This window comes from Microcaecilia unicolor, chromosome 5, assembly GCF_901765095.1.
Source record: "Microcaecilia unicolor chromosome 5, aMicUni1.1, whole genome shotgun sequence".
Classification (NCBI taxonomy): Eukaryota; Metazoa; Chordata; class Amphibia; order Gymnophiona; family Siphonopidae; genus Microcaecilia; species Microcaecilia unicolor.
In genome coordinates, this window is record NC_044035.1 from 62,380,750 (window position 1) to 62,400,689 (window position 19,940).

The 19,940-nt window shown below is 44.7% G+C and overlaps 1 protein-coding gene across 3 annotated transcripts in view; it reads left to right on the plus strand.

Moving 5' to 3' along the window:
• The window catches only part of PTPRE (protein tyrosine phosphatase receptor type E), a 435,598-nt gene that overhangs the window by 190,939 nt on the left and 224,719 nt on the right, over positions 1-19,940 (plus strand). For all 3 annotated transcript variants that reach the window (XM_030202956.1, XM_030202958.1, XM_030202957.1), the window contains one exon: positions 17,764-17,876. In XM_030202956.1, coding sequence (XP_030058816.1) covers positions 17,768-17,876 — 109 coding nt within the window. In that variant the 5' untranslated portion in view covers positions 17,764-17,767. The remainder of the gene's footprint in view (positions 1-17,763; positions 17,877-19,940) is intronic.

Consider the following 19,940-nt stretch of genomic DNA (forward strand, 5'->3'; position numbering starts at 1 on the left):
TGAGGTAAGTGACAGACCCAAAACCTGGTTGCTTGCTTGCTATAGTGAAGAGGTATGAGGACCTTTCTCACCTCGTATAGTCTCATTGGGAAGCAGTAGGGAGAATCTCGGGATGCTTAGCCTATTCACACAGGCAACCCATACACCACTTCTGTGGGACACTACATCTGAGGCAGAGTGGAACAAAATGTAGAAAAGAAGAAACATCTTTAACTGTAACAGGCTACAGCAGCAAATGTATTTATCTAACTTGCATGACCATCAACTTGCTTAAATGTAACATTTTACTGAACTATAATTACCAACTAACTGAATACCATCAGCCTACCCTGTGTAGCCTTATTTGTAAGAAATGCGAGCAGGAGGAATGGATATCCAAGTGTATATAAGGTGGCGTTTGACATGAGCGTTTTGTTTTCCGTGTTCCTGTGCTTCATCAGTTGAGAATACAGTAAAGTTCCAGTTTTACTTCATGGTGTGGTCTGGATTTCTTCTGTGGATAGGAAGTCTGATGCCTCGCTTGCCCAGCCCTCCCAAGGTTGGCCCCGGCCCTAGTCCTGCCAAATAAATATGTGCCCTTCTCTCACCTTCCGGGCTGTGTCTAGGCAGCTGCCTAGACCATATCTACAACCAGGGGGTTACAACTGTCAAACTTCAAATTGAGTTTCAAAGGCCCAAAAATGGAATTTGATAGTGGGCACTCTGAACAGAAAATGTCAAATGCATGTCTGTGCAGATTTTTCAGGCGCTATATGTAGAATCTAGCCCTTTACGTTTATTAAAAACTTGATATAACATCTTCACTTTGGTATAAACAAAGAGGTTTGCAATAACAATAAAATGGAAATGAAAATAACTCCATATTAATTCAAATAAGAAATACCTTACACACTTTCACATTAAAATTAATCAGTTAATATCTCATATGTATGTTCCTCATGTATTCTCCACAATTCTAATGCATTCCCTTCTCCCCATCTACCTGAATGCCAACCTAAAGAAATCAGTTTTTAATAATACTTCATGTATTTTAATATCTTTATTATTAGTATCTTTTTTTAATTAGAGATTAAACATACAACAAATTAGCATGATAGTACATATATCACCTATATACCTACCCCCCCAAGACTTATTTACAGCAAGAGATTCTAATATAATAAACATTATAAAGCAGATCCATTGTCTGAGGACTTGGTTCTTAGGATCTCAGACTCACCTAAGCCAGATAAGCATAACCCCCCCACCCACCCATCCCACCTGAGAATGCAAGATGTACCAACTGTTCCTAACCGGTTTAGAACTTGACTTTGTACTTAGGGCAAATTTTCTGCAAATATGGAAAAGTTTGTAATAATACTTTTAAAAATTTGCTTCTGCATGAGTCTCCTGTAGGGATGCTGATCGCAGGACTTGCTGTTGTCTAAGTAGATTGCATCTAGCATATGCCCTTTTCCAGTTCTCTTGTCACCCAAAGAAATCAGTCAGATTCATTTGGCAGGATTTTCCTTTGGTTATACCATGTTGCCTCAGATCTTGCAAACCGTTGGACTCTAGGAAGTTCACTATCCTTTCCAGCACCTCCAGCATTTTTCCAACCACTTCATCCCTGTTCCGACTTTTGTGAAGAGAGACCACATCTACTTGACTTCAGGGATCTATTAAATACATTATTAAGAGGTCCTGGTAGGATTTTTGAGTTCCCTCAATATTCTGGGATGGATCCCATCTAGCCTCATAGCTTTGTCCCACTTAAGACAACCTTTTCTTCAGGAAGCAGGTGAAGTCCTGGCTCTTCTCCCAAGTTTTTAAAAGATAATAGAGACTGATGGTCCACTCACTCCGCATCTGGATTAGCTTGCGAGATAACGTGGAGGGGCATAATCGAACGGGGACGCCCATCTCTAAGGGTGTCCATCTGTAAGGATGTTCCGGCGAAGGGGTGGGGAAACCCGTATTATCGAAACAAGATGGACGTCCATCTTTCGATCTGTAAGGATGTTCCGGCGAAGGGGTGGGGAAACCCGTATTATCGAAACAAGATGGACGTCCATCTTTCATTTCGATAATACGGTCGGGGACGCCCAAATCTCAACATTTTGGTTGACCTTAGAGATGGTCATCCCCGGTTTTCGGCCATAATGGAAACCGAGGACGCCCATCTCAAAAACAACCAAATCCAAGGCATTTGGTTGTGGAAGGAGCCAGTATTCATGGAGGGGCATAATCGACCAGAAACGCCTATCTCCATGGGCGTTAATCTCCGAGAACGGGTCCGTGAAGGGGCGGAGTGAACCGTATTTTTTAAAAAAAATAGACGCCCATGCTTTATTCGCCAAGGTGTGAGCTGGGCGTTTTTGCTTTTCACCGATAATGGAAAATGAAATCGCCCAGCTCAAAACGAATAAATGCAAGGCATTTGTTCGTGGGAGGGGCCAGGATTCATAGTGCACTGGTCCCCCTCACATGCCAGGACACCAACCGGGCACCCTAGGGGGCACTTTTACAAAAACAAAAAAAAAGGTAAAAGAGCTCCCAGGTGCATAGCACCCTTCCCTTGGGTGTTGAGCCCCCCAAATCCCCCTCAAAACCCACTGCCCACAAGTCTACACCAGTACTATAGCCCTAAGCGGTGAAGGGGGGCACCTACATGTGGGTACAGGGGGTTTGGGGGGGTTGGACGACTAGTAGCATTAAGCAGCACAATTGTAACAGGTAGGGGGGGGATGGGCCTGGGTCCACCTGCCTGACGTCCACTGCACCCCCTAACAACTGTTCCAGGGACCTGCATACTGCTGCTTGGGAGGAGGGTATGACATTTGAGGGTGAAAGTAAAAAGTTGTGAAACATCATTTGTTGTGGTGGGAGGGGGTTAGTGACCACTGGGGGAGTCAGGGGAGGTCATCCCCGACTCCCTCTGGGGGTCATCTGGTCATTTAGGGCACTTTTGGGGGCCTTATTCGTCAAAAAACAGGGTCCAGGAAAAGTGCCCTAAATTCTAGCTACAAACGCATCCATTATCGGCGAAGGGCGCCCATCTCTGTTCGGGTGATAACCACGCCCCAGTTCCGCCTTCACCACGCCTCCGACACTCCCCCGTCAACTTTGTCCGCATCCGCGACGGAGTGCAGTTGAAAGCGTCCAAAGTTCGGCTTTCGATTATGCCGCTTTATTTGTTTTTGTGAGAAGAACGCCCATCTCCCGATTTAGGTCGGAACTTGGGCATTATTCTCGTTCGATTATAAGCTGGATAGTGTACTGGTCCCCCTCACATGCCAGGACACCAACCGGGCACCCTAGGGGGCACTGCAGTGGACTTCACAAATTGCTCCCAGGTGCATAGTTCCCTTACCTTCAGTGCTGAGCCCCCCAACCCTCCCCCAAAACCCACAACTGTACACCACTACCATAGCCCTTAGGGATGAAGGGGGGCACCTACATGTGGGTACAGTGGGTTTGTGGTGGGTTTTGGAGGGCTCACATTTACCACCACAAGTGTAACAGGTGGGGGGGGGGCCTGGGTCTGCCTGCCTGAAGTGCACTGCACCCACTAAAAACTGCTCCAGGGACCTGCATACTGCTGTGATGGAGCTGGGTATGACATTTGAGGCTAGCATAGAGGCTGGAAAAAATGTTTTTGAATTTTATTTTTAGGGTGGGAGGAGGTTGGTGACCACTGGGGGGAGTAAGGGGAGGTCATCCCTGATTCCCTCCGGTGGTCATCTGGTCAGTTCGGGCACCTTTTCGAGGCTTGGTCGTGAAAAAAAAGGGACGAAGTAAAGTCAACCAAATGCTCGTGAGGGACGCCCTTCTTTTTTCCATTATCGGCCGAGGATGCCCATCTTTTAACCACGCCCCCGTCCCACCTTCGGTACACTGCCGACACGCTCCCGTGAACTTTGGTCGTCCCCGTGACGGAAAGCAATTGAGGATGCAAAAAATCAGCTTTCGATTATGCTGATTTGGGCGACCTTGGGAGAAGGACGCCCATCTCCCGATTTGTGTCGGAAGATGGGCGACCTTCCCTTTCAAAAATAAGCTAGATAGTAACATAGTAGATGACGGCAGAAAAAGACCTGCACGGTCCATCCAGTCTGCCCAACAAGATAAACTCATATGTGCTACTTTTTGTGTATACCTGACCTTGATTAGTATCTGCCATTTTCACGGCACAGACTATAGAAGTCTGCCCAGCACTAGCCCCGCCTTCCAACCACCAGCCCCGCCCTCCACCACCGGCTCTGCCACCCAATCTCCACTAAGCTTCTGAGGATCCATTCCTCCCTGTAACTCAGACCTGTTCCTCATATCTTATTCAACTGTATAATTTCCCTTCAGTTCAGACAACAATCTATTTATCACAATGACTTTGTACTACTCATCTTGTCCCCTCTATTTGTCTCAAATGCACTTGCCCCCTTGGCTGCCTATTAAGATATTTCATTGTATTGTACAAGCAGTGTGTGCATCATATCTGTTATTTTAATGCTCTAATGTGTGACTACTAAGGCGGTTCATTTGTATTGTGCTAAAATCATGAGTATCATATCTTTGCTATATAAATGTTATTTCATGCTGCCTGTTATAGTATCATTCACATTTATCATATTTCTGATATACGATTATTCTACTGTGCTGTTCTGTTGTGTATATTTCTGACCCTATCATGTTATTCTTATACTAGACTTCAATTTGCCATCTCTGTTTATCTTGTTGATTGTATTTATGCTTTTACAGTAGAACACCAATTATAGACGCACCATTAATGTGTGTGATCGGTTTTTACACGGTAATAACCTGCCTCCCAAATCATAAAATTAATACATGGTACTCGATAATATGTGGTAGGCTGTTCCAGAAATGACCTGGCAGTAGCAAGAACAAACTTTCTTTCTGGTCCAAGTGTGACAGAGGTGAGACATTTTTCTGCCTAATCCTGCATATTTTAAACTTGAGATGGATGGAAATAAGCGAAAGCGCTGCTACTCGGTTGAGGAAAAATTATCAGCTGTGGTAGAGTGCATAAAGTAAAGTCTCAAGTTAAGTTTTGAAAGGACCTCAATATTTCTGAATGAAAACTGAGAGGTTGGCTTGGAAATGAAGTTAAGTACGTGATTTATTAAAAACATTGACACTTCCAAGGACTGGAACAAAAATGTGCGCGTTATGCTACTAAATCTGAACTTGACAAAGTATTTTGTATGTGGGTCGCTCAAGAGCAAGATAAAGGAACACCTCTTAGTGGCCCAATACTCTTAAGCACAAGCTGAAAAATTTGAACATATAGAAGTGGGTACATAAATAGGTTTAAGAAATGCCATGGAATTTTACAAGTGTTGATTTCTGGGGAAAGCCAATCGGCAGATAAAGCTGCAGCCAGCGTGTTCCCCGGCAAGTTAAAAGGTGTCCTTAAAAATGGAGGCTCCAAAAACCCTATTAAACTTAACTTTAAAATTTCTAAAGGGCCCAGTCCACCTAAACAAACCCCGAAGTGCCCAACCAGCCCTGGATGGGCCAAAAACGCCCGGAGCAGCCCAGAGCCCAGCTGCTCGTCGTCGTTGGAGATACCCTATTGTGAGTGGATCGCTGCATCGGGGGCTGTAGTAGGTGGATGGGTGGTGCAGATCTTGCCACCTTTTCAGTGGAGCAGGGCTGTCGTGGGCTGCTCGGACACTTCGCTTCTCTTCCTACCAAGTGTAATGTTTCTTCTCACAGCAAGACTTTATCAACTTGCCTGGATGGGATTTAATTCCTCCCTGCTGGAGGCTGCTCTCACCATTCCTCACCATCTCAGCTTCAAGACTCTGCATCAGGCATTTGTGGGAAATACAACTGTTATCACTGTTGCTTATTACAAGCTCCAGCGTTTCATCACAGCGAGATTCCTACAGTCTGTTCCTTCCTGGGTGTTGGATTATCTTACCGAGAGCTGTTCAAGCCATTCTGCTCCATCTCAGCATTTGGTCTTCCACAACCCATTTTAATATCTCACATTCCTTTCCCTTTTTTCCTACCCTGTTCCTTTTACCCTATCTCATGTGATTGTATTTGATTCCTATACATTGTAAGCCACTTTGAGTCTGCTTAATGTGGAAAAAAGTGGGGTATAAATGTTCAAAAAAAATAAATAAGTGTATAACTGTGATGAAACGGCCTTGTTTACAAAAATGTTACCAAATAAAACTTTAGCATTTAAACATGAGCCCAATAAAACAGCTGGCTATAAGAAAATTAAAGATTGTGTGTCACCCTGTTTTTCTGAACGAACAAAACTGGCTGTCACAAGCTACCTCCGTTGCTGGTTGGATGATTTGAAAATCCACGATGCTTCAGTCACTTAAATAAATCCAATACATAAATAAAAGTTTTCACACTTGATCTTTGTCGTTATTTTATTGTTGTTCTGGTTATAAGCACTCTATTTATACACGGTTACACAACATTGACTCCCAACCACCATGTACTAACAATGTTCCACTGTATTTGATTATTTTGCTGTTAACAAAAATGTATTCCCTTCCTCAAAGAAAACATTATCAAAAGTTTCTTAAAATGCCTCATCTCAAAACACTCCTCTGGCTGCTAGTGATTGAACCAGGGTTTCCTTCCTCACACAGACTATACTTCCCAGGGGCTAAGATGGGATGCACCATGTTTGTCTAACTGACCATCTGAAATATACTCAAAGGTGTCAGTGGCTCTTCTCTCGAAATACTCCTTTAAGGCAACACCAAGGACACAGCTTCCAGAAAGCGATCTCAGCAGAAAGCGAACCTGCTGCTGGACCGGTGCCCTCATTCCAGTCATTGGTTCCTGGCTTGCCATTCCTGTGCTCCAGCATCTCTCGCTATCCTTTATCTTCCCTCCTTCCCTAGCAGGTCTGGCATCTCTCCCTGCACCACCTTTCCCTCCCCAACAGTCCTCTAGACTTAAGATAGGTCACCATCATCAGGAGTGATAAAGACAGGCTGCTTCCAGCCAGCCCCATAGACTTTTCTCCTTCCGTGTCCCACCTCCAATGATGCAACTTCCTGTGGGTGGAATGTTGGAGAGGAAAGGTCCCTGGGGCTGACTGGAAGCTGCCTGTTTTAATCACAGCCACCACTACTGATGAGCCAGTATAAGTTGAAGAACCACCAGGGGAAGGAGGTGCATGGAAAGATGCCAGACCCATGGGGGGTGGGGGAAGGGAGGAGAGGAGGAGAAAGAGACAGCAGACCAGGAAAGAGAGGGTGAAAAATGCTGGGCCCAGGATGAGGAGAGTGCAGAGAAAGAGGGAGAGAGAGAAGACCAGGGGAGGGGGTGAAGATATGCTGAAACCAGGAGGGGGGTGGAGGGAAAAAAGAGAGAAGGACCAGATGCAAGGGGTTGAGAAAGGGGAGAGATGCTGGATCAATGGAGGGAGGGAAATAGAGGGAAGGAGGGAGGGAGGAATGTCACACTGTGGGGGGGGGGGGGGGGGGAGACAGAGGCAGCAGGGGAGAGAAAGAGGGGATGATGCTGAATCTAGGGTGGAAAGGGGACAGGGGAGACAGAGGAAGAGATGCTGGCTACAATGTGGAGGTGTGGTTGTGGGAGGAAAAGAAGAAAAGGGGAACAGCTGGACATAGGGAGGGTCATGGATATAAGAATAATTAATGGGTATAGGGATATGGACACAGAGAGTCAATGCTGAACACAGGAGAAGGGATAGAGACACTGAGGGAAGATGCTGAACATGGATGGAGGATAGAGACAGGGGCACATGGGAGATTCTGGATAGGATGGATAGAGACTCTGAAGGAAAATGGATGATGGACATGGAGAGAGAAGAAATGCCAAATGTACAGAAGACCCTGAGAGTTAGATTTAAAAAAACCCCAGAACATTTTAGAAAAGAGACCCTGGGAACAAAGTAAATGGAAAAATAAAACACACACACGTAGTGACACAGGCTGCACATACTGCTGCAGGACATGTTTATCCACTCCTACCCTAGCTGAGATAACATCTAATCATCTCTCTGACCTCATTTGCAACTTTCTTTAAGTAGTCACCTTATTTTTTAACTCCTCTTACTCACTCTATATGTTCCATCTTTGCCTACACTATTAAAATGTTCTATTATGTACTGTGTTGACATTGTAAGTAGTATACTATCAAAAATTTAAAAAACTGCTTAGAGCAATAATTCCAGAAACTAATATGTAATTTGCCCTAAAAAAACGGTTGATTATGCGCTTATATTGAATGTCACTTCTTTTAATTTAAATAAACAAGCCTCACAAGCCCAGGGTGCCATTAATTTGGACACAACCTGAAATGGCTTTTATCATTGGCCCCAACTCTCTCCAGAAACACCTGCAGAGCAAAACAACTCCAAAGTGGAGAAGAAAGATCTGCAGTAAAAAATGGAGGGGTTCAAATGTGACAATTACATTAAGTGCACAAGCAAAACTCCAAATTTTATTTCAAACCGAAAACTTATTATAATTGGAAGAAAATTTTAAAAAATGAGTCATACATAGATGGTAACCAAAGGAAAAAAATACTTAGCTTTGTCAGGGGAATAATGGCATACGCCGTCCCGGAGCTATTTCTCAATTTGATGTCGAACCCATATCCATGTAATCTCAACTCTAATCAGTAGTGACTTCTATCTGCATTAAATCAAAAGGTTTTTCTCAAGAACATTCTCATTCTTAACAGATAAAGAATTCCTTCTGTTTTGCTACTTCATCAGGAGAGGATGTAAACAGACCAATCTTCTTCCTCACTACATACATTCGATGCCAAAATGTCGACTGCCTATATAGACGCTTTCACAGATTACTCCTCCTTACTGTGATGTCATTTCCTTTATACAAAAGATGTCAATAAAACGCCTCCCATTCTAATGGGCCATTAAGTCCCTTAGGGAATACCGTCTGAAATCGGTATATCCACCTTTGTTCTTTTTGGTGTAAACAACATGAAATGTCAACCCTTCTACCTTTATCTCTTATTTGTTCAATCACAGTACAGCAAAATTGATTAAATGTATGACCATTATTGACGCAATGTTTTACTATGGGCATATACAGTTTCTCTTTTTGGATCCTGTGTTTGTGTTCTACCAAACGTGTTTTTAACATCCATTGGTTTGTCCGATGTATCTTAAACTGCTGATGTCAGACGCCGGCACTTTATCAGCTGAGCTCTCCCTGGACTCCATGCTTTGGCTTCTACTTTGGTAGGTGTTTCTAACTCTGTAGTCTGCTTCTTATCTACTGGTCCCTCGTTGCTGATTTTGCCTATACCTGGATTACCCTTCTGCCTGCTGCCTGCCTACTGACTTTCACCTATACCTGGATTACTCTCTTGCCTGCTGCCTGCCTGCTGACTTTCGCCTGTACCTGGATTACTTTCCTGCCTGCCGCCTGCCTACTGACTTGCCTATACCTGGATTACTCTCTTGCCTGCCGCCTGCCTGCTGACTTTCGCCTGTACCTGGATTACTCTCCTGCCTGCCGCCTGCCTACTGACTTGCCTATACCTGGATTACTCTCTTGCCTGCCGCCTGCCTACTGACTTTCGCCTGCATCTGGATTACTCTGTTGCCTGCCGCCTGCCTACTGACTTGCCTGTACCTGGATTACTCTCTTGCCTGCCGCCTGCCTACTATCTGCCGCTTGTACCTGGATTACTCTGTTGACCTGCTGCATGCCTGGCCAATACATTCATCACCCCGCTTCCAGCTCCGTCCCGTAAGTCCTACAGGCCGCCCGCACCTAGGGGCTCAACTTCTGGGGAACGGCGGTCAGCGCAGGTGAAACCCGGGGTTGTCCAGCCGCCAAGCAGGACCTGGTCTGAGTACCGGGCTCAGCAGTGCTCTACTTGGTACAAGAACTCACAAGTCTGACAAACAGTGTATTGCGATCCGTTGTTTTAGTGAAAATATCTGTTTCCAGTTTTACATTGTTATTAATAACCTTTACATCCAAAAAACTAATTTCATTCCGGTGAGCTGTATGTTGGAATTTAATAGTAGGATGGCAAGAATTAAGTTCAGTGACAAATTGATATAATAGATCTTCTTCAGCTTCCCAGATGATGAAAACATCATCAATAAACCGCCACCAGCAAGCTGCATATTGAAACAGCGGTAGCTTATATATGAAATGTATCCCAAAATTAGCCATGAAGAGATTCACCACTGCTGGAGCAAATGCATACATTGTATTGTTATTTGAATATTTTTACTGCTGTAATTGTCTATTGCTTATGTTTGATTTATTCTTACTGTATACTGCCTTGAATGTTCTAGCCAGTTTAGCACACAAGTAGTAAACCGGGACATACACAAAAGGGTTCTCCAAGCCATTTTCCTGTCACGGTAGCAGCTAATGAAAACGGAATGCAAATGAGCTAATTACTATTATAATGTGAATGTGATGCGATGCACTACCATTTCCGACCCCATGCAACGTGGAAAACCTAACGGGAGGTCTGCACCTCTCTCGTTGGGGCTGCTGTGAGCGGGATCCATTCAGAGGAGGACAACCATCGCAAAAATTGGAAGGAAAAAAAACGTCCAAGTGCTCGTCAGGGATGTCCTTTCAAGTGCCTAACACTTGGACGTCCTTCACTCAAAAAAAAAGTGACGTCCCTGACGAACACTTGGACGTGTTTTTCTTCAGATTTTGTGATGGGCGTCCTTCTCTTAGACGTGTTTTTCTTATGACTAAGGTGTCCGAACCGAAATGACCACTGCCGGAGAGAATCGGGGATCGTGACGTGCAAGGACGTCCAATTCAAAACTATTTGGACGTCCCTTTCGATTATGCCCCTCCAGGTCTCTCTCAGCCAATCACAGCGCGTTTAGCTGTCACTGGTGTCAGCTAAACATGCTGTGATTGGCTGAGAGAGACATAGAGGGGCATAATCAAAAGGGACGTCCAAATAGTTTTGATTTGGGCATCCTCACACGTCACGATCCCCAATTTTTTCTCCCGCTCTCTCCCTCTGCTGCACAAAATGCCCGGCAATTTATTGACGGCTATTATACATGCGAGCAACTCATTTGCATGCGATTTCCTTCATGCATGCCCGTTTTTTACCGATTCGCTAAGGGGTCGGAAAGGGAAGGGCTCTTTCTGTGGAGTTAGTGCATCCGGGTCTAAATAAATAAATAAATGCTCATACAACAAAGGCAGAGAAAAGTATTTTATTCAGAATTTATTAATTGGAATATGTCAGCTTTGGAAATGTGCATCTCTGATAGCTTGCATTTCAGTTTCTGTTTCTCTAGTTTTGCTATACATTCTTGAGGTTTTCAGTTCCGTTTTTTGGCTTTATTGATCTGTGGTCCAGTGTTTCATGTTGGTTGACAGTCTGTCTGTGCTTTGTTCATGTGTCCAAGGTGCAGTATTTTGCTAGCATGTAGTTTCTGTGTAAATATCTATAGTCCTATTCGTTCTGTTTTCTTACTAGGTGGCATATTAGTGTTTTAGGGCCTGGTGTAATATTTATAGCGTTGTATTTTCACAAATAAGATTGTTGCTCTTTGAGTTGTGGGAGTTACTGTTTCTCCAGTATTGCATTGCATTCTTGGAGTTCCTGCTTCCATTTAGTGTTTTTTAAAAATTCTGTATTTGAGGCTTTGTCTTTATTCTGCAGGAGTGATGGAATTGAGTTACGTTGGTAGTGTTTGGTTGCTGTGTAGGAAGCTGTAGCAGTCTAACTTGTTCTGCTTTTCTAGCAGGAATGACATTGGTACTCTGGAGTGCTGCCTTGTTATAAGTAGGGTTGTTGCTATTTGAATCCTGGAAATTAGTTCTGCTTTATTATGGCAGGTTTTCTATGTAGATCTCTAAGGGGCCCTTTTACTAAGCTGCGTAAGAGTCTACATGCGCGCAGCGCGTGCCAAAATGGAGTTACCTCATGGCTACTGCGTGGCTCTTGTGGTAATTTCATTTTTGCCATGCATCCAATACACGCAGCTGAAATTATTTTTGGACGCATGCCAAGTGGCATTTGGCGCGTGTAGGTCATTACCACCCAGTTACCATGTGAGACTTTACCGCTAGGTCAATGGCTGGTCGCATACCCAAAATGAACGCACGGCAATATTGATTTTACCACTTTTCAATTTTTGGCAAAAATTTAAAAAGGCCTTTTTTACAGGTGCACTGAAAAATGGATTGCCGCATGGTCAAAACCCGCGCCTACACTACCGCAAGCCATTTTTCAGTGCACCTTAGTAAAAGGACCCATAATTTTGTTGACTTTTCATTAGTGAAGCTCTGAAAGGGTTCCCCCTTCCCACCCCACCAATCCCCACTACCATTGGAGAGATGATGTTACAGGGTCCCATCCAATCCTGTCTACGCCACTGGTCAACACCTCTTCAAATGTCCTGCTTTGTATAGCAACATATGTTATGTAGGAGTTGGACAATAATTCATAGGCCTCTATAGGACACCATAGGTAGAGTCGTGTAATACTGTATTTTGGTAGCACTCTGGAAATTTCACAATAAAAGTCATGCCTCTTATAAGCAATCCTGAATTCTCACTCCTTATCTGTATTTACTACTAGACTGAAAACATGAAACTACTAGAAATAATAGGTTTTATTCACATAAAAATTCACAGGAAGAAAATCATATGCAAATGAATAAAGACAGAAATAATAACTGTAACGTCAAATGTCAGTTTTTCTAACTGCTAGAATGTGTGCTAATCAGGAATTAATTAAAACAAACACACACTTCCCACACAAAGCTTGGCCTGTACCTGGATGTGCAAGTCTCTGGCTCCCGAGAACAGCTGGAACTGTTGACAGTTGTCACAGGCAGAGCTGGTTCAGACAGGCAGTGCTAGTGCGGTCATGTTCAATGTAGTTCAACAGGTGAGATGAAAAGTTGTGAGTCTAAAAAGTCTAGAGAGACTAACGTAAAAGGTCCTTTTATATCATTTGGCTCCGAAGATCTGATAGCTTCACAGAGGATAATTGGTTGTGCCCTTTGTGATGGTTTGCAAAACCACAAGAATGTCTTTTGACGTCACTCTGGATGCTTTCACAGAACTCAGAACAAGAGTCTTGGGGGTCGATGTGACCGAGATTTCTTTGTCTTGCATCAGTCAGGTTACTTAGGGACCCAAGCATGTTTGGACATGTAAATGTCTTTAATTAGCGGAGTTCTAATTCATAGCAAAGGTCTCTGTATTGGAGCACAGCACCGCAGAATTGATTATCGGTACTCACAATACCTCACACACAAGTTGGCAAGCTCTATAAAGCACCCGTTATGTGTGGCAGGGGTTGTACCCATAGAGTTATACCTCAAAACATCCACCATCAGTATTTATACCTTCCCCCAACATATTCATAACTGTCAGATTTATTTGGAGTTTGCTCACACCTTTCAGTGGTAGCTTAAGGTAAGTTATATTCAGGTACACTAGTCATTTCTGCAAAAACCCGCATCTCAAATATCGCTTGGCAGGCCAATCATACAGACATGGCGCCGGTAAGTAACGTTTAGGATGAAGCGTAGTCGACCGAGTAGAAAACATGGCATGGCCGTAGTGCTGCGTGACATGGGCAGCTTATACAACATGGGCGACTTATACCACACTAAATTTTACCGAATTAGATAACACGGTGTGGCCGACCACAATGGGGCTTGTATAGCTCTGCGTGGCCTGGGCGGCTTATACAGCATGAGCGACTTATACTGCACTCATTTTTGCTGCATTACATCGAAAATCTGGTGTGGCCGGCCATAACGGGGCTTAAGGTCCGTCGCCGTAATGGCATGGACGGCTTATACCACATTAATTTAGTGAATTTGATAACACGGCGTGGCCAGCCACAACGGGGCTCAAAGGTCCGTTGCCGTATAGCGCGTAACTGTCGGCCAAGTATTATTGGCCGGCCATCACCGCATCTTAACATGCGGTGTGCCGCTGAGGCAGGAGAAGAGCAAAAATGACGTACCATTAAAGATGTTTTCGTCTCCCTGAGATCGTTTGCGTTTCGGTTCAGTGCTGTGTACAAGGTCTTCCAAGTCATGCCTCAGTGCCGTGCTATGCATTAGGTCTGCCGGATCAACCGAAATGGGCCTAGACACGTGTGCCTGTAGAACAATCAAAGGCCATAACGGGTTTTAAGGTCCGTCGCCGTATTGGCATGGACAGCTTATAACGCATTAATTTTTCGAATTAGATAACACGGCGTGGCCGGCCACAATGGGGCTCGAAGGTCCGTTGCCGTATAGTGCGTAATTGTCGGCCAAGTATTAGTGGCCGGCCATCACCGCATCTTAACGTGCGGTGTGCCGCTGAGGCAGGAGAAGAGCAAAAATGACGTACCATTAAAGGTGTTTTTGTCTCCCTGAGATCGTTTGCGCCTCGGTTCAGTACTGTGCACAAGGTCTTCCGAGTCGTGCCTCAGTGCCGTGCTATGCACTGCGGATTGCGAGCACTGCATGGCCGGCCAAAAACGGCAACCGCGGTGTGGCAAACCCATCTGCCATGCGCCATGGGCAGCGTATGTGAGACTCTAGCCTAGTGCGCGTAATGCCGTGAAATAGGCAGCTAACCCGAGATGGCCGGCCATCCTGGAAAAGCTAAATGGGGGTCAGCAGGAGAAAGCTAAAATGCCTTGCAGCTGCACAAAGTTTTAAATGTCTACATACCGTAAAATTTGTTCTCAATTTGCTGGAATATCGTGCTCTGCTGTAAGAGCTTCTTTAGCTGTACTCTGCACAAGCTCTGCCCAGGGCAGACACAAAACATGTGCCTGTAAAAATTTCAGGAGCTGCTGCCCAGGGTTGCTCTTCCTGCTTCCAAATTCAAAAGGACTTCCTGTGCAGTTCAAATTCCTCTCTCCTCCTCCCTTGCTCCTCCCCTTCTTTCCTGCCCCCTCCCCTTGCTACCCCTTGTTTCCCTCCCACTACTACCTCTGCTCTCTAGCTAGGCCCTCCCTGTACCCTCCCCCACACTTCTGTCTTCGCTGGCCTTCAGCCCGGTTGTGGTCGGCCCCCCTTTAATGGGTGTGCCTGGTTCTTTCCCTGTCCTTGGAAGGCTCACAATCTAATTTGCCCAAGATCACAAGGGACAGCAGTGGAAATTGAACTGGACACCCCTGGATGTCACACCCAGTGCTCTAACCATTAGACTACTCCTTCACTTATTTGGACCTGAAGTTTAGAGGAGTGATTCAGGGTTGAATTGGAATTATATCTGCATTGCTGAAAAGCATTTCAGATATTCAGCCGGCAGTGGTGAGCATTTTGCTGACTTCCATCAGTAGTATTCCCGGATAATCAATGCCGGGCCCTCTCTGGGCTTTTTTTTTTTTTTAGCTGGCTAACACATAGCCAGTTACGTCAATATTCAGCCCCTTACCACATAAGCCGGCCCGATATGTGGTTTACTTTTATAGTGAAGGGCTGAACATCAGCACTTAATCCGACTCTGCTATGAAAAGCCCGCGAGTTAGCTGTTTTTTAATTTGGCGCTAACTGATCATTTTCAGCAGAGATGACCGATTAAATGCCACTGAAAATGACCAAAGACCCTTGAGCAAGCAATTTAACCGGTCAGCGACCGTTTCTGGCCAGTTAAATCGTATTGAGTATCAGCCGGATTGAGTTACTTAACTGGTTTCTTGTGGATGTGCAATTTTGTGTTACTTACATATATATACAAAGCACCGTCATGCTTTTCTTTTTTTGAACATTTATTGTTGTAAAATGGCTGTTCCTACTGCTGCCAAATAAATGAGTTTTTCCAGCTGCCTTGCATATATTTTATTAAAGAGGTGCTGATATTCAAAGGCTTTATGCTCCTAACTGTGAGATATTATGCTCCTAAACTGGCCTCTTTACTAGGGTTGACTGTATAAATTTATACTCAAAATTTCAGTAAACTAAGGGGCCCTTTTACCAAGTCGCTTAGGCGCCCTATGTGCATATAATGCGCGTCAAATTGGAACTGCCCCGGGTGGCAGTGGCGATCCTAAGTCGGCTGCCACCCGGTGCGGATCGCCGCTGCGCACCTCCCCCCCCCCCCCCCCCCGGGTGCAGCAGCGTCCATCCCCCCAGGGTGCAGCACGACACCCCACCCCGGCGCATCAAGCCCCCCCCCACTCGGTGCAATGACACCCCCTACCCCGGCGCATCAAGCCCCCCCCCCCCCCCCCCGGTTACATTCTTGGCTGCTGGAGGGTGCAGAGAACAGCCGTGCGCCTGTTGGCTCCACTGGCTCCCTGCTCCCTCTGCCCCGGAACAGGAAGTAACCTGTTCCAGGGCAGAGGGAGCAGGGAACCAGCGGAGCCGACAGGCGCACGGCTGCTCTCTGCACCCTCCAGCAGCGTGCACCCGGGGCGGACCGCCCCCACCGCCCCGCCCTTGCTACGCCGCTGCCAGGTGGTAATTCCATTTGTGATGTATGTACAAAACATGCAATAGAATTTTTCTACCACTTATACGCGCGCTGACGATTACTGCCCGGTTAACATGTGAGACCTTACCGCTAAGTCAGTGGGTGGCGTTAAGGTCTCATACCGAAAATGGACACACACTGGTTTTAATTTTGCCGCACATCCATTTTCGGCCACAAAAAAAGGGTCTTCTTTGCAGGCACGCTGAAAAATGGACCTGCACATGTCCAAAACATGCGCCTACACCAACATGGTCCATTTTTTGGCACGCTTCAGTAAAAAGGCCCCTAAATTTATGAGCATAAAATGTGGATGTAAAATGGTCAGATTTCGGGCAGGAGAAAAGTTATGAGCTTAGCAATGATTTTCAGCACCAGGCTCAGAAATTAGACTCATAAATCTATGCAAATGAAGAGCAGGCCTAAATTTATAAGCATAAATTTTAAGTTTCAAAATTAAGATGAATTTTCAACTATGGGCTTTTAAGTTTGGCTGAAAATAGGACACAAATTTAGGAGCCCAGCTTTTTTTGACTATCGGGTCCTTAGCATTCAGTGAGCCTTTTATTGAATACTAGTAGAAAAGGCCCGTTTCAGGCAGAAATGAAACGGGTGCTAGCAAGGTCCCCCCCCCAGTTCCAGACCCCTCCATCACTCCCCTCCCCCAGTTCCAGACCCCTCCCTCCCGCTCCGAGTTCCAGACCCCACCTCCCTGCCTTCCTCCCTCCAATTTCCGCCCCCCCCCCCCCTCGGAGTTCCTGACCCCCCGTGTCGTGACCCTCTGGAGCCCCTCTTCCTGCTGCCAAACCTCCCCAGCTGCCATTGCGTACCTGTGCTGGCGGGGGAGCCCAACCCCCGCCAGCCGAAGTCTCCTGTTGTCGGCCGCACGGCTTGAATGACGACCCGTGGAATCAGTTTGTGCTCGTGCGTCTGACGTCAGATGCACGCACACAAACAGATTCCACGGCATAATGCGTCGTGACATCAGCTGAGGCTTCGGAGACCCAAGTTACGGACACAGGCAGCCAGGTTTTAGAACGTTGGAGGTGAGAATTATTATATAGGATACTGCAAACTGTGAACATCCTGACTTGGATTTGCTATTTGCCAACCTGGATGACCTAAACAAAGCAGGATGTTACAATGGTAGATAAGGGCTATAAGTCCTTGGTGGACCAATAATTCACTACATATGTTGAAAGAAATAAATCATGAGGCTAGGGATGACTTTAATTAACTATGCACTTACGTAAGTTGTGCCCTTCTCTAGACAACTGAAAATATATTTAAACTAAGTTATTAGCAGTTTATTTCTGCCTAATGCTAATTTTAACTGTTGCTTTCTGTTTTACAGAACCATGATGGAACAATTTTATTCATTGTTGCTTCTGTGCATTATCTTCCTAAAATTTCCTGAAACGCAGACTGAAAGCAATGTTACCACACCATCTAACGTTGAAGATATGAGTAAGAAAATATCCTGTTCTTATTTCAAAACCAGTTCATTTGAGCTGGTACAGAGGAATGTTTCTCTAGCCAGAACATAACGGTAGATAAAAACTAGAACTTTTTGTAAAGCCATTTTTAGGTTTTTCTGAAGAGCTGAATTGAACTTAATTGTTTTTCAGTTTTCTGCCTCAAATCCTATTTATTCTGTCTGACTGACTTGAAATTGGCTTTAGCACTCTGTTGAGACTCAGACCGTGACAGACTGTGTTGTTTATGTACAAAGAAAGTCAAGTGGAGATTTAATTTTGCTATATGACAAGGTCATACTGAAATCTTGTAGGTAACTTGCCTACGTTTAGTTTACACTTGCTTGGGTGACTTTTTTTTTTTTTTAAAGCAGTAAATAAATCCAAACAAACAAATAAATAGTATTTTTTTAAAGCAGCTAACTGAAAACAGAAATGCCATCTGGGTCTGAATTCTATCGGCGCCAAAAATATAGCACTAAGGGGTTCTTCTAGGGATCCTTTTACTAAGGTGCACTGAAAAATGGGCTGCGGTAGTGTAGGCGCGTGTTGTGGATGTGTGCAGATCCATTTTTCAGCGCACCTGTAAAAAAAGACCTTCTTAAAAATTTTACCGAAAATGGACATGCGGCAAAATAAAAATTGACGCGTGTCCATTTTGGCTCTGAGACCTTACCGCCAGCCATTGAGTAAGCGGTAAGGTCTCTCACGTTAACCATGCGGTAATCGCCTACGTGCATCAAGTCAGAGTTACCGCCCAATTTTCGCCGCGCACCAGAAAATAAAATATATTTTCTGGCACTTGTAGCAGACACGCGTCAAAAATGAAATGACTGCACGGGCCACTTGGTAGCCTGGCGGTAATTCCAAATTGACTCACGTTGGACGTGCGTAGGTGCCTACGCAGCTTAGTAAAAGGACCCCTTACAAAGATGCGCTAGCATTTTTAGTGTGCAGTAACCATGTAGATAACCATAGGAACATTAGGGGCATCAGCACAGTTAGCACGCGCTAAAAACGCTAGCACGCCTTTGTAAAAGACCCTCTAAATTAGGTTCTGTTTATAGAATAGCGCTTAGCACTGAGAACCATGACAAATTTAGGCACAGCCATTTATCCGCATTGAGCCTGCCATGAGTGGGAAAGCGCGGGGTACAAATGTAACTAAAATAAAAATAAATAAATACCAACGAAACCTTGGTGTGAATCCCCATGCCTAAATTAGACATGGGTCCCCTTTATTTTATAACAACGTGCATAAATTAAAGGAACGCCCCTGATCCGCCCATGGCTACGTCCCGTTTTGGACCCATGCATAAAATTTATATGCAGATCCCGCCTAAACTTACATGCGTAAATTTTAATTAAATCCAGCTAGCACCAATAATTGCTTGTTAAGATCTCAATTATCATCACTAATTGGCTCGTTATTCAATTTAAATTCTGCACGCAAGTTTTAGCGCTTTTTATAGAATTCGCGGTTTGGAGGAAAGTGTTCAAAGGCATTTATACTGTTAACTTTGGGGCCCTTTTACTAAGCTGTGGTAAGCACTAATGCACGCTTACTGCAACAAAAGATACCTTAACGCAGGGTTTGCTCAGGCGTCCTGTGATAATTTGGGGATTTGTACACACTACCCACATGCTAAAAAATAAAATGTATTTTTTTAGCACTGCGGGAGGAGAGTGGGCGTGTTCTGCATTAATCAGTGTAGCTACTTTGCTGCATGCTAACCGATTAGCACATGCTTAGTGCATGAGCCCTGTACTGCCAGTGCCTATATAATTTATTTATTTATTTGTTACATTTTTATCCCACATTTTCCCACCTATTTTCAGGCTCAATGTTGCTTACATAATACCGTATCGGCGTTCGCCAATTCCGGTATGAACAAATACAAGGTGATGTTGTGGTAGAATAAGGTTCATATGTGACAGATACATTAGGGGATCTTAGAGAGGAAGAGTTAAGTTATGTCCATTACGAGCTTTGGTTTCATTGTGTTGCAGATATTCATGCTTTTATGTTGGGTTGGTGGGGTATGCCTTTTTGAAC